This window comes from Salvia splendens, chromosome 2 (genome assembly GCF_004379255.2).
Source record: "Salvia splendens isolate huo1 chromosome 2, SspV2, whole genome shotgun sequence".
Classification (NCBI taxonomy): Eukaryota; Viridiplantae; Streptophyta; class Magnoliopsida; order Lamiales; family Lamiaceae; genus Salvia; species Salvia splendens.
The window spans coordinates 16801042-16814605 of record NC_056033.1 but is presented as its reverse complement, the minus strand read 5'-3'; the positions used below and the strand labels follow the sequence as shown (position 1 = coordinate 16814605).

The 13564-nt window shown below is 34.6% G+C and overlaps 1 protein-coding gene across 3 annotated transcripts; it reads right to left on the bottom strand.

The window, feature by feature from the left end:
• Window positions 1-3570: 3570 nt before the first annotated feature.
• Window positions 3571-10080, bottom strand: LOC121790262 (solute carrier family 35 member F1-like). 3 transcript variants are annotated; one of them, XM_042188529.1, is made up of 11 exons: window positions 9847-10080; window positions 6582-6676; window positions 6267-6324; window positions 5875-6069; window positions 5711-5787; window positions 5314-5396; window positions 5174-5225; window positions 4786-4854; window positions 4564-4650; window positions 4405-4466; window positions 3571-3864 (listed from the first exon to the last, which is right to left on the bottom strand). In XM_042188529.1, the coding sequence occupies exons 1-11, from the start codon at window positions 9968-9970 to the stop codon at window positions 3711-3713; spliced, it is 1056 nt and encodes a 351-aa protein (XP_042044463.1). In that variant the 5' UTR covers window positions 9971-10080; the 3' UTR covers window positions 3571-3710. The 3 variants fall into 3 exon arrangements, with proteins under 3 accessions (XP_042044463.1, XP_042044468.1, XP_042044473.1); XM_042188534.1 differs by lacking the exon at window positions 9847-10080 and adding an exon at window positions 6929-7329; XM_042188539.1 differs by lacking the exon at window positions 9847-10080 and adding an exon at window positions 6788-6859.
• Between the last annotated feature and the right edge of the window lie 3484 nt (window positions 10081-13564).

Here is a 13564-nt window from a genome sequence, read left to right as displayed (position 1 = left end):
ATATACCTTCGAGTCATGAAACACACATTCTAAGCTTTTATCATTCTTATCTTCGGGTAAACCTTGATAAGCCCGAACACACCTGACTTTGATTGTTGAATTGGTGATTGACTTGCTGAGATTGTTAACACATGTAATGAATTGAGCCATTATTTCACAAGTAAACCGGTAAAAAGACAAAAAAATGCTTCAAATACAGCCATATATAATGACTTCAACAACTCAGCAATTGTTCCTATTATTTAACACTCTTTTCCACTGTTCTGCAGATATCTTATAATCCATCAGCAATGCATGAAGGAGGTCCTAAAATGAAAGCTACATATATAGGTAATGACTTCAACAACTGATACAAAGCTATTATTTAACACTCTTTTACACTGTTCTGCAGGTATCTTATACCCCATTAGCAATGCATGAGGGAGGCCCTAAAATGAAAGCTACAAATATAGGTAATGAAACACTATTTTTATATAAAACTTTTAATAATATCTCCTGCCAAAAAGTGTATAAAAGAGTAGTCACAAATGCTGAACACATATCACACTGTATATGTTGATATATATTTTCTGTCTAAAACTCATTCTATTTATTTCGACAGCTTATAAGGTGTGAAATGAAGGACCATTAAAGTGACAACAAAGGAGGGAAACAAAGCAATAAACACAGGTTAGACCTCTCAGCATACATAATGCTAATAAATAAAAATTGGATCCATGTAAAAACAGAAACAATAAATGTATAACAAACAGTTTATGTAAGTGATTAAACTCTGAATGGACACAACTTGAGAAATAGCAGCTTAAAAGTTTTGAGAGCTACCTAAAATCTGAATAAGCAGAAATGATGAAGTGAATGGAATGGCTTGAAGGGTTTTGAACAGAAATTGGTATTTATAGAGATAATCAGGGAAGAAATGGCGTGTAGAAAGAAGCCTACTGCCTAAAAAAACATAATGATGAGAAAAACCCTTCACATGTACTAATAGGAAATAACAAATATCCATTTTAATATTGTTTACATATATCATTATGAAAATTACCTATTTAGAGATATTTTAAACATATTGAATTAAGGCATGCACTACCTAGAAAAGGCTGCAGATTCCCAATAAACGGCCCCTTATTAATTGCAATATAAGGAAATCTTAAAACATAAATGCAATTGGATATTCAATATATGGGCCGAATCAACTCTAATACTCCCTCCGTCCCATGCTACTCGCACTTTTCATTTTAGGCCGTAAATTTGGGATTGATTTTTTTGTGTAATTAAAAAAGAATTTTAGGTGTAATGAGACATCACTTAATAAAAGAGCTCTTAACTTAAACTAACATATTAATTAAATGCATTAATTCTAACTTAAATTATAAATAGTGTAAGGACTTTGTGACGAGCCGAAAAGCAAACGTGCGAGTAGCACGGGACGGAGGGAGTATTAAATAGCTTATTTTAGATTTCTGCATTATTTAACAACAGCATTAATTGTAGGAATACCAATGGTTTTAAATAAAACCCTAAAGACATGAGCCGCCTCTCCTATAGCAAGAAATGGAGAGACCATTCTATAACAGAACCTAAAGACACAATCATTTTATACAGCTGCAGAGGACTGCTTCAAGCATGGCACCTATTATGGTCTACAACAGAACCACAAAATAGGAGGAATAGAGGAAAAAGCCATACACAAGGTATGCCATATATTCAATTTATTATCTCTACTAATACTTTGACATGGATTTAGATATGAATTCATAAGGTATATATTCAACATAAGTTTATAGTAGATATTATGATTAGATATAATGTACATACTAATGAAATTGAACCTGTCCATATCTACACATTCACACACCAACATAACTAAAGAAAGAGAGCCTTCAATAGAAGTTTATAATAGATATTATGATTAGATATAATGTACATACTAATTTCATTCCCCCTGTCCATATCTACACATTCACACACCAACATAAGTAAAGAAAGAGAGCCTGTCCAAATACTTAATAACACATTTGTAGATACATAGACCATAAATGAAATTAACTTATTCTGTCAAATGTCTTCATATATAATTTACTTTAATGACTTGAGGTAAATAAAACTTAAACATTCCAGCTGATTCTGAAACTTGTCATACATCCTTTTAATAAATTCAATATTTAATACAAATAGCCACCAAAATGTAAGTTGGAATGCTTAGAGTAGTAGTGATACTATATATGATAATTTGCTTAGATTTGCTTAGATAAAGTAGTGATACTATATCTAAACATTTGCTTGGATTTTAACTAATGATGTATTTCATTTTTCAGGTATGGATTGCAGCAATAAGATTAATTCTCAATACAGATTCTATTAAACCATTTTATTCATTGTTAGGATTTTTTGTGTTATATTTAATAGTTATATGTATATGTAATATCAAATATTGTAAATCGTGCGCCTCTACAAAGTAGCCCTCAAAATGGCAGTCTGCCTCTACGCTACTTTTCACAAAAAAATACAATCAATCTAGTAAACAGGTTAAAAATGCAAAAAAAAACGTCAAAATACAGCAGTCATTCTGCCAAATTTCCCGCCAAAAAGGCCAAAATCGTCATTAAAAAAAGTTTCACAAAAACTGTCCCTTTAGATATTGATAGATGTTTTCAACTTTTCAAATTTTGTTTATGTAGTTTCTACTTATATCACTTTTATGAACTGTTGTTTAGATGATTGAAATTAAAGTGAGATTGGCTTGGAGGAATCTTTCCCCACCTAAAGCTCAATTACAGGGGTGGTTTATTCTCCAAGGAAGATTAAACACCAAAGATCGATTATTCAAATTCGGTGTGACTGGAGTGGAAGACGATCGATATACGTTCTGTAAAGAGGACCCGGAAACTATTGAACATCTCTTCTTCTGCTGCAGGATCTCAAGCAAATTCTGGTACTATTGCAGTGCTCGGTGGAATATATCCCTTTGTCTTCCTAATCAGCCCAGAGCTTTCCTCATGTCATGCTTGGCATTCCTCTTAGCAAGGTTGAAAAATAAATTTGGGTTGTCTTGTTCTATTTTATTTCTTGGTCAATCTGGGATATCCGGAATAAGATCATTTTCCAAAAGTTCAAGCCTAACTGGGATTTTGAGAAAAAAATTATTTTTTGGCGCCTTGGATCTTGTATGAGAGGATAGTGCTCGGAGTTTCCTTTTTCACCGGGACATGTTATGGAAAACTTTGAGAATATCAAAAGGTGGGCAAGGGGAACGAGCCCACGTAGAAGATGACTTGTTGGGGAAGTGCTTGTTTCTTCTCCTGTTTTTTGATGTTTGCTGTGATTTCGAGCGGTCCCTGGACGCTAGCTGCTTTGGTGTTACCGGTTAGTGTTTGGCTTGTTCTCCTTTGACTTTGTCTCTTGTTGTCTTCTCGTCTTGTCTGATTTTTGGGTGTTGTCGTATCATCTTTGTTTGTGTTTATGTTTTTCTTGTTGTAGTTGTTGGTTTGTTTCTTTCTTGTACTCTCCCTCACCACTTCTGTGGTTTGAGAATTTGGTTTATAAAAAAAAAATTTAAGTGAGATTTCAGTATCATAAGAAGTGACCAAATTCATCTATTGAAGACGAATAATTAGGAATCATAATCTACTTTCCTTCAACAATAATAGAATGCTCTATCATTTTCAAATAGAAGCATTTAAGAATAACTATACTTAACATAATCTCCTCCCTCACGAAACACATGCTTTCTCCGCACTGCCTTCGCCCGCCGCGGAACTTGAACTACCATCCTGCTTCCGACCATAGTCATGTCCAGCTTCCGAGCAACCTGCACCAGCCTCCTCGTCCGCCACCTCAGCAGTATTTTGCTCGATTTTATCGCCCCTGTGATGGCAATGGAAAAGGAATGATTCTAACAACCAATTAGCTCAAAACACATAAAGTTAATATAGTCTAATCGTTCGTACGTATTCTCGCCTAATCTATCACTCGCCCTTCAGGGAATACCAAAACTATAGATAAACGTGTCCATTCAAAATGAGATTCGAGTCCAAAAACACGTCTATGCAGATACAACCCTAAAAAGATTTGCTAAACAGGCCCGTTACGTTTCATGCAACAAAAAAAGGATCAAGATTACAAATGTAGCCAATGCCTTTTGACAGAAGACGAGCCGAGTCAAGTCAAAATAACTGTTTAGTTGAAAAGATCGCCCCTACTTCCACACACGCTTAAGTTCAGCTTCATATTCATGCTAATAGTGATCACCGGTGATAGGATCACACAACATCAGCTAGCAAATGAAGTAAAAACGGCTAGAATAGCTTTTCGTGCGTTTGATTATTGACTCGTACTAATAAAACTGAGCAAATGCAGGGCAACGAGAGAGATAAGTTAAACGAGTGAGAGAAAAAAAACACATACCCTGAATATACGATGAGGCCAAAGGCGACAGCAGCAAAGGCTACAAAGTACATCCAATCGACCTAGAGGGGGAAAAATGGATGTCAAAATTAAATCACAGGGAGCAGAATGAGTGTAAATAATCAGCGTTCTTTTTTCGATCACTATGTTCTTCCACACCTTTTCCTGGTAGGCGAAAATCCGAATCAGAACTGCCCACATATCGGAGGTTAGGAGTGACAAATTAAGCATCGTTGACCCACTTATCTGCACATTAGAAGATGGAAGAGAACGATTCATCAGAAATATTGTATACTAATTATTTCAAAGATGAGGTGATCGGAAGTTCAAGATCGGAGAATGTTTTAACTGTTCATATCTATTAAAGGTAAACCATATTACCTTTAGTAAGATGGGGACTCCAGAGTAAAACAGAAACATCGAAACAGAGAATCCGACGAAAGGAAACGTCTGTAACAGAAAATAAGCAATGCTGTTAGTTTGATTTAGATTGGAAATTATTGCTTATTATAGCAGTAGCGCGAGGATCGCCAAATCATATAAAACCACAAAGAGAGCTTATTTAGTTTATGTTTTATCAAAGGAGACAAATCAAAACAAAAATAACTTTCAATCCGACTTAAAATGAGGTAATAAATTTCAATCAAGCAACTATTATCTTTGGTTGTATTATGCAAGATAGCAAATTAGCAATCTTCAGCTATCCCTGAGGAAATTGATGGCGAGAGAGAAAGAGAGACGGAGATAGGGAGGGGATTGGGAGAAGTACCGCTCCTGCTGTCCAGTGAATAGATCGGAGTTCATCACGTTCGAGTATGACACTGCAGCACATTGTCAAGGAAATTGCAGTAAAAACCAGTACAAAGAAACTCTGAAATAAAGAACTGCAAAGAATGGAGATAATAATACATTTGGATCGCACTGATAATTGCACCAAAAATCCCCAAGAAAGCCATAAGCTCGACCCTGTCGGCACTTTTAACAAAATATTCCTGCATACGACAATGATGCAAGAGTTTAACCTCCACAAACAAAGAAAGATCTAAGAATATCAACTGAAGAATCACAAATTGGCAGCTGAAAACAGTTAAATAAAGGGAAGAGATAGCAAAATACAAAAGAGAAGAAATAGGACGAAAAAAATATGAATCCCATAACGATTTCAGGATTGAAGAATTAGACAAACAACGAACATTGTTTACCTGGGAAAGAAAGGAAAAGGAAACACATTTACAAATAAGAGTTTTCTGAATTCCAGAAGGGTCCAAAAGAGCATAAAACTAGATAGTTCTCGACAGTTACGTACCTCACCAACATTAGTAACACCGTAAAGTGTGGCCCCAGCAAGAACAAGCAGATCGCCCTTGATAGGGTTGCTACCACCTAAACAATAATAAGCATAACATCACAGTTCGAAAGGGCAAAGCAAAGATGAGAGAGATAAGCATATGTATAGAAAATACAACGTACTTGATCTATCTGCAGAATGAACATCTGAGAAAACAACCACTACGAGACCAGCAATGCATATTACGACACCCGCCAACTTCTTGAATCTGTACTTGGTCTTCAAAAAAAACCAGGTAAGGAATAGGACACACGGGATCGTCCAACAGTCCAGCAGCATAACACTAGTAATCGACGTATACTGATATGCCTTCACCACTGTGAACGCCAAAAGGCACTTAGTTTATTCTTCAGTAAGCATGAATTAGGATTATATGTATATCAACTCCCAACCTAACACTGTGGCATCCGAGGATGTTCTGAAGGCAGTCAAAGCACTTAAGACCGTTATGTTGTTTTATGTCTAGTCTTGAAACATATCTCAAACGACGAAGACATGTTTGATGGATACTTACCGAGAAAATTGGCTTCCACATCAACTGCTCCGAGCAAGATGTAGTAATACCATTTTGCCTGCTTACAGAAAAGAGTCCGGAAAACATGTAAAACGATGAAATTTTACTAAATAACCAGCTTTCTACCATTGGAAAGCTTGAGATCAGCAGTACTAAACCAGAAACCACCATACATTTCTATAAAAGCCAAACCCTCTTGGAAATTTTTACAGCAAGAACAACACACACATCATTAATAACAAAGCTGAAAGAGCAATCCATAAACGAAATGTAACTATCTTTATACAGAGCAATTAAAGCCTAAGAGTAACTGACCTTGAGAGCTTGCCTTCTATAGAGCATAATGCTCCCATACACCAAAGCCAAGAGCACATAGTTGAAGAAAGACTGAGAAGTTGGAGCATTAATTCCTAGAGAAAAGGTAGCATATGCTTAATTAGCCAAATCAACCAATGTTTCCAAATACAGCTAAAAGTAACAATTTTTAAATGTCCATGATGCTAAAGCACATCAGCTAATACCAGAGAAATGGATCTAATTCAAGCCCACAACATAAAACCAAGAAATCTCAGAAGAAAACAACAGAATCGATGGAGATGGAATTGGAAAAACTATGATTATCTTTAAAATGAAAAATAAAAGGGGGAGAGACAAGAAGGAACCTTTTTTGGCAAGTTCGGAAGATGAGAATCCGGTGGAAGTCACCAAAAGGGAAAGCAACTGTCCTAATCCAAGTCCCACCAGTGTATTCTTTGTCCAAAAATCATCCCAATTAACCACCATTTTCTTAGGTAAAATTTAGGATTTTACGAAATTTTCACAAAAAAGGTGAAGTAATTGCTTCACATAAGAAAGAGCGATTGGTTCTGAGCAAAGCACCAAAAATTGGCCCAGAACCATTAACAACTGATATTCACATAGCTCGATTACATATATATAGATGCAATGATTGGTGTCAGAGGTGACAAAATTCATGTGGAAAAACTCAACGGCTGTCACAAATTCCCAGATGCTCTATTGCTCTAAGAGCATCTCCAGTGGGCGGACATCCCACTAGGACATCCACTAGGACATCCCAAAAACACCTTCTGCCACGTCACTAGGACTTCACATCCCACTGCCACGTCACTAGGACATCCCCTCCTATGTCCGCCCTTCCCACTAGGACATCCCGCAATAAAAAAATCACAATAATTTAATTACGTAAAAACGGAAATATAAGGGGACATCATCCCACCCATGGCCCCTATCTGTCCCATTCCCGGTACCGTTGTCGCATTTCCGCTTACGTTTCCCTCCAGGTCGATGGGAAACGCCGGAGTCTGCGACTCGCTCGTGGCCGGGGAGTTCCTATCGTTCTCCATTAAAAGTAGAAATGAAATTTGTAGTAAAAGAAGAGAGAAACTTGTTAACAACAAGTGGTGCAAATGAAATGAAGTTCAACGAGCCGTATATATAGGGTTTAAAAAAAATAAAAAAAATTCGGACGTCCGAGCGGGACGTCCGACCCTTGCCACAGTGGCGGACGTCCGCCCGCCCGTCGCAGGGACGCCCGAGGACACCCGACGTCCTCAATGGACGTCCGTATCCGACCCTAAACGCCACAGTGGCGGACGTCCGGGTCGCCCGTCGCGACGTCCGACCGGATGTCCGACCGGACGTCCGCCATTGGAGATGCTCTAAGAGCATCCGCAATGGCGCCCTTCGGGGAGGAATTCCCACCGGCATGCGGGAATTCCGTCGTTGACGTCGGCCATTGTGCATGCCCACAACGGATACGGAATTCCCCCTAGGAAGTCGCAGTTACGCGGCGTTAAGCGGAATTCCGCGGGGTAGTCCGCCATTGCGTTGACTCCCGCGGAATTCCACTTTATTTCATTTTTTTTGTGAAATGTACTTTTCTTTTTTTAATATAATTTTTTCCCTATTTGTGTCGAAATTTTAATTACGTAAATTGTTTACTTTCGGAAATTGTTTAATTTGAGAATTTGTGAATTATTTTTATTGTGAGAATTCCGTCAGGAATTCCGCGGGGAATTCCGTATGACGTGGCAATGCAGTGGGAAGTCCTTATGACGTGGCCGGAGGTGTTTTTGGGAATTCCGCGAGAAATTCCGCCGGGAATTTCGCGCCACTGCGGATGCCCTAAGCAGTCAATTCTATAAATAATTACTATTTCGAAAATGGAAAAAGTTCCAAACATAGTTATGATTTAAAATTGCTCTACAATTTTGTACTCCATCAGAGAGTCAATTTCATATGGTCACAGGTTTTAAGAAAATTAAAAGAATAATGAATTGGAAAAGTGGTTGGAATAAGAAGTCAATTTTTAATATGATTGAATTTTATAATAAAATGTGAGTGAAACCAGTAAATAAAACATGTGACCTATTTACCTTTCATGTAAAAGTAAAATAAGACTATTATTGTGAAACGGATTGAAATAGCAGAAAATGACTCTTATTATGGAAAGAGAAAGAGAATAATTTTAATAGGAAGTAAAAAAATTAGGTTGGATTAGGAATACGAATTAGTGGTTTAACAAACATTTGGGTCCAGCTCATATTTTATTATCAAAACGGCATTTGAGTTGCTTTTGAAGACACAATTTTGGAAAAAGACAGCCAACTACTTTTTTCATGGAACAAATTCATCTTTTCACTCTATTATTCATTGGAGAACAATATTCTCTTTGAAAGGGATTTTAGAACAATATTGGTGTTAATAATAGCAACCACAACTGGAAAATTAGCAAATTGTCTCGTCCTTTTTTTTCCCCACTAGAGTCTTGAAATTTAATGTTCCCATGTTGAGGTCCCTGGTAAATAAATAAGTACTACTATACTACTTCTTTGAATTAATAAAATAAAATTAGAAAAAGGTGGCATTATTTTATAATGGGGTCAAAAAGCAAAGAGGCCTTCTTCCTCCACTATAAGCCGCATAATGTGGACCTTTTTAGGGGTTGTCACTTTTTTTTATTTACCTCTTTTATTAATGTTTATGCTTCTAACACTTGACATACATCGAACCAAATCGTATTATTTATCATCACTAACAACACTTTATCCTAAATTTGTTAATCTTTGACTTACCTTAATTAACAACATCTTATAGTGGGAGGCTAGATTTTTTCTTTTTTTATTTGATTAAACTTTCATGCCTTTGAATGGAAACTATTAGATGTATTTTAAAGTCCATATTCATATATAGTATCATATATTCAAGTCAAAATGGAAAATACTAATTAAGTGTTCAGTTAGTCACTTAGTTGGCCCAGAATAAAATTAAATAAGTAAATACTATATCACTCATCCATCATACTTTAGTTTAAATCAAAACTCATGTATACAAATAATAAATCATTGAAGTCTGTAATTGTAGATGTTCCATCATAAATGAGGATTTTTTTTCTAACCCAAATACTACTTAAAAAATGCAAATAGAAAAACAAGACAATTTCTCAAGCAATATATTAATAATTCAAACTATAAGAAACAAAAGTAAGAACAAATGGGAATGATATGCATAATTTGATGATTGATGAATATGAATGAAGAAAGTGAGAGAAATATCAGACCTTTCTTAGCCAATTCAGAAGATGCAAATCCAGTGGCAGTGATGAGAAGAGAGAGAAGCTGTCCCAATCCAAGTGCTCTTAAAAACGTATTCTTCCTCCAAATCTTCTCCTTTATACCTCGCATTTTATTTTCTTGTTTTTCTCTTCAATCGTCCTTATTTGATCGTATCATCATCTCTCACTTCTCAAGAATTTTGCAAGAGAAAGAAAGAGAGAGAGAGAACTATAAACTTTGAAAACATCTACTGATATGATTTTAAAGAGAAATGTTAAATGAATAGTATTATTCTATAGTTGAAAGTGATTGGAAGTTGACATTGTATTTTCGTTTTGTCAATAGGCAAACTGAAAAATTCGTTTATATAATTAAATGTGAACCAAATCCTTTCACTTAAAAAATTAGATTAGCTAGGACGTTTATTATTATTAACCAATATACTCCTTTACAATAATTTTTTTTGTTGTGTATATGAAATACTCATATTGTAGTTATGTAATAGCTCACATGTTGTTAATTTTGGAATAATCCATTCATTATATATGAACTTCTTTACAAATAATTGTAATTTATTCTTTTGCTTATGATTATTGTTATTGTTGGATGAAAACAACAGCTTCACCAACCACAGCAATGCTCATTTTTCACACCTCTAACTTTTCGTGTTATTTTTTTTTTTTTTTGAGGCGATAAACTTAATAATCTTGCATATGCGTAACCACGAATTTTTTTTATCTCACTGTTTTGTATTGAAGCAACAACCTCAGAGTCTGAATACTATAATTGAAAAGAGAGAAAAATCTTTAAGAACACATACATATAGGCATTGAGTATAATATGTACTATGGATGTAAGATACTAGTATGTGATAATTGATAGATAGTGATTGGAAAGTTGACAATGGATCGGTATACAGATTTATTAATTTGGAATACAATGAAAGTGAACAAAATAACGTATGTTACTTGAAAACGGAACCAAACGAATTTAATTAAGCAATATTATCAGGTGATGCAATCATATTTTAATTAATAAGTAGTAAAAATGTATGGTCCCTATTGATTCCAAAAAAATACTACTCCCTCCGTCCCCGTCCCTCTGTAGTAGACGCGTTTCATTTTCAGCATTTGTTTTAGAAAAATAATAATAAATAATTAAAATAGAGAAAATGTAAAATAAGTGAAAAAAAATATAGAGAAGACTCTTAACTATATTATTCTCTTTTTTACTTTAATTTTTTTACACTTTAGCTATTTATTACTCCCTCCGTCCCTGAAAATTTGTCACCTATTTCTTTTTTCGTCCGTCCCTAAAAATTTGTCACCTTTCACTTTTACCATTTTTTGGTAGTGGACCCTACATTCCACCAACTCATTCACACTCACATTTTATTATAAAACTAATATATAAAAGTATGACCCACATGCCACAACCTTTTTCAACCCACTTTCTATTATATTTCTTAAAATCCGTGCCGGGTCAAATGGTGACGAATTTTGGAGGACGGAGGGAGTATAATTTTTTCAAAACGAGTGCTGAAAATGAAATGCCTCTACTACAAAGGGACGAAGGGAGTATCATTTTTAGACTAAATTATACTCTTTCTTTCCACTAATAAAAGATCAAGTTTGACTAGGTGTAAATGTTAAGAAATAGAGTGAAAAATAGATAAAAAAAATTAATGGTAAGTGAATCTATTTTGATATATTAATTTAATAAAATAAAATGTTAGGAGGTGATACCCACTCGTTGGCTTGCGAGCGGTCGTCGTAAAATACTTGTTTTAATTATTTTTTATTTTTTAAAAAAAAATCCTACAAAAACAAAATTAAATTAAAAGTTAATAAAAATTTTCCACTTTCCCTATGGATTTGGCATTTTTTCGTGATCACAGATCGGACAATAATATCAATGTCCTCAACCAATTCCCATCTTCAATCAAGTTTTAGAAGGTAAAGCCCCGGCGAAAGCTTTCACGACCAACAACCGCCAATACAACATAAGGTACTATCTCGCTGATGATATATATCTGAGGTGACCCACCTTCGTGAAGACGCTCAACATGCCACAAAACCCCAAATGGTTATCTTTTGCGCAAAGGTAAGAGGTTGCTCGGAAAGATGTTGACAGTGCGTTTGGTGTTCTAGAAGCACGGTTCGCGATTATCGAAGCGTCGGTTCGTTCTTAGGTTGTGCACAACCTCATCAACATCGTATATGCGTGTATTATCATGCACAATATGATAGTTGAAGACGAAGGGTCCAGCTGCGGATGATTGGTTCAACAATGAAAACTCCGGCCACTCCACCCTAAGCATTCCGCCACGCCGAGGTGCACCGGCACAAATGCACAAGTGATTAGTGCGTCGGGGAACAAGCGCGATTGCGCCGCCCACACCCAACCCTAGGAGAGATCTAACCAAACTCATTTGAACGAAATTTGACAACCATTAACTGATCTCCCAGAGCATTTTTCTGACGTAACTCTTCAGTAGTGGTGGCTGATTTTCCACGAACCCTTTGATTTTAAGACTATATATTTTATCGCTTAAAATAAATTGTAATTTTAGGATTTAAATTATGTAATTTTCGATATATTTTTCAAAACTAAAGTCCAAATTTAGCCTCTTACATTTGCCTTAAAAAACTTTTTGGTCTTATACATATTAAGTGTGATATCTTTTTTGTCTCAAATAATACTATGTTTTGGTGATTTGGTCCTTGATTAGCATTTACAGTCAAATGTGTTTTGATCAAATTAGTGATTTAATTATAAATCTAATTAACTAGATTACCCTAATTATTTTTATATTAAAAATTTTAAAATATTATTTATTGATAATAAAAAAATATTAAAATATTATTTATAGATAATATTAAAATTCATAAAATAGTTTTTACATATAATAAAAAATATTAAAATTTTAAAAAATATTTTTACCTATAATAAGTACTATTAAATTAAATTAAAATATTCACAACTAATTAAATAAATAAATTTTATTTTTTATAGCTATAAAATATAGGTAAAATATTTTATCATTTTAATTTACTTTAATTTTTATTACAAGTAAAAATATTTTATAAATTTTATGGAGTATTAAATTAATTGGATTAATCTGACTGTTTAGATGTATGATTAAGTCATTAATTTGATCAAAATGTTGAGCGTTAAATTTTAATAAAAATGTTAATTCTGGACTAAAATATATTGTATGAGACCGAAAAATAACCAACTTAATGTATATGTCTATATGACCAAAAAGTATTTTAGAGTAAAATAAGGGACCAAATATTTTATGTGACGAAGGAAATATGTACGGTATGCATATAAATCAATAATGGTAACAACTAATAAATATACCGAATATTACTCCATCCGTCCTTGAGAAGCATGAACTATTTTTTTATTAGTCTGTCTCTCAAGAATATGAACTTTTAAATTTTGAAACTAGCTAAACAACACATTACCGGTAAACATCTTTTTATGTACAACTAATAACATTACACTATACTACTAATAATGTAAAGTCCACTCTCAACTAATACTACTTGCACTACCCTTATCTCTCTCTTACTTGACCAACTACACATTATAACCTCTGATGAACCAAATGCTCATAGTAACTTTTTTAAGGACGGAAGGAGTATACAACAACTATTAATATTATAATGATGAGTAGACTAATTAATCTCATAGGCCACCACGCACCCTTCTGTG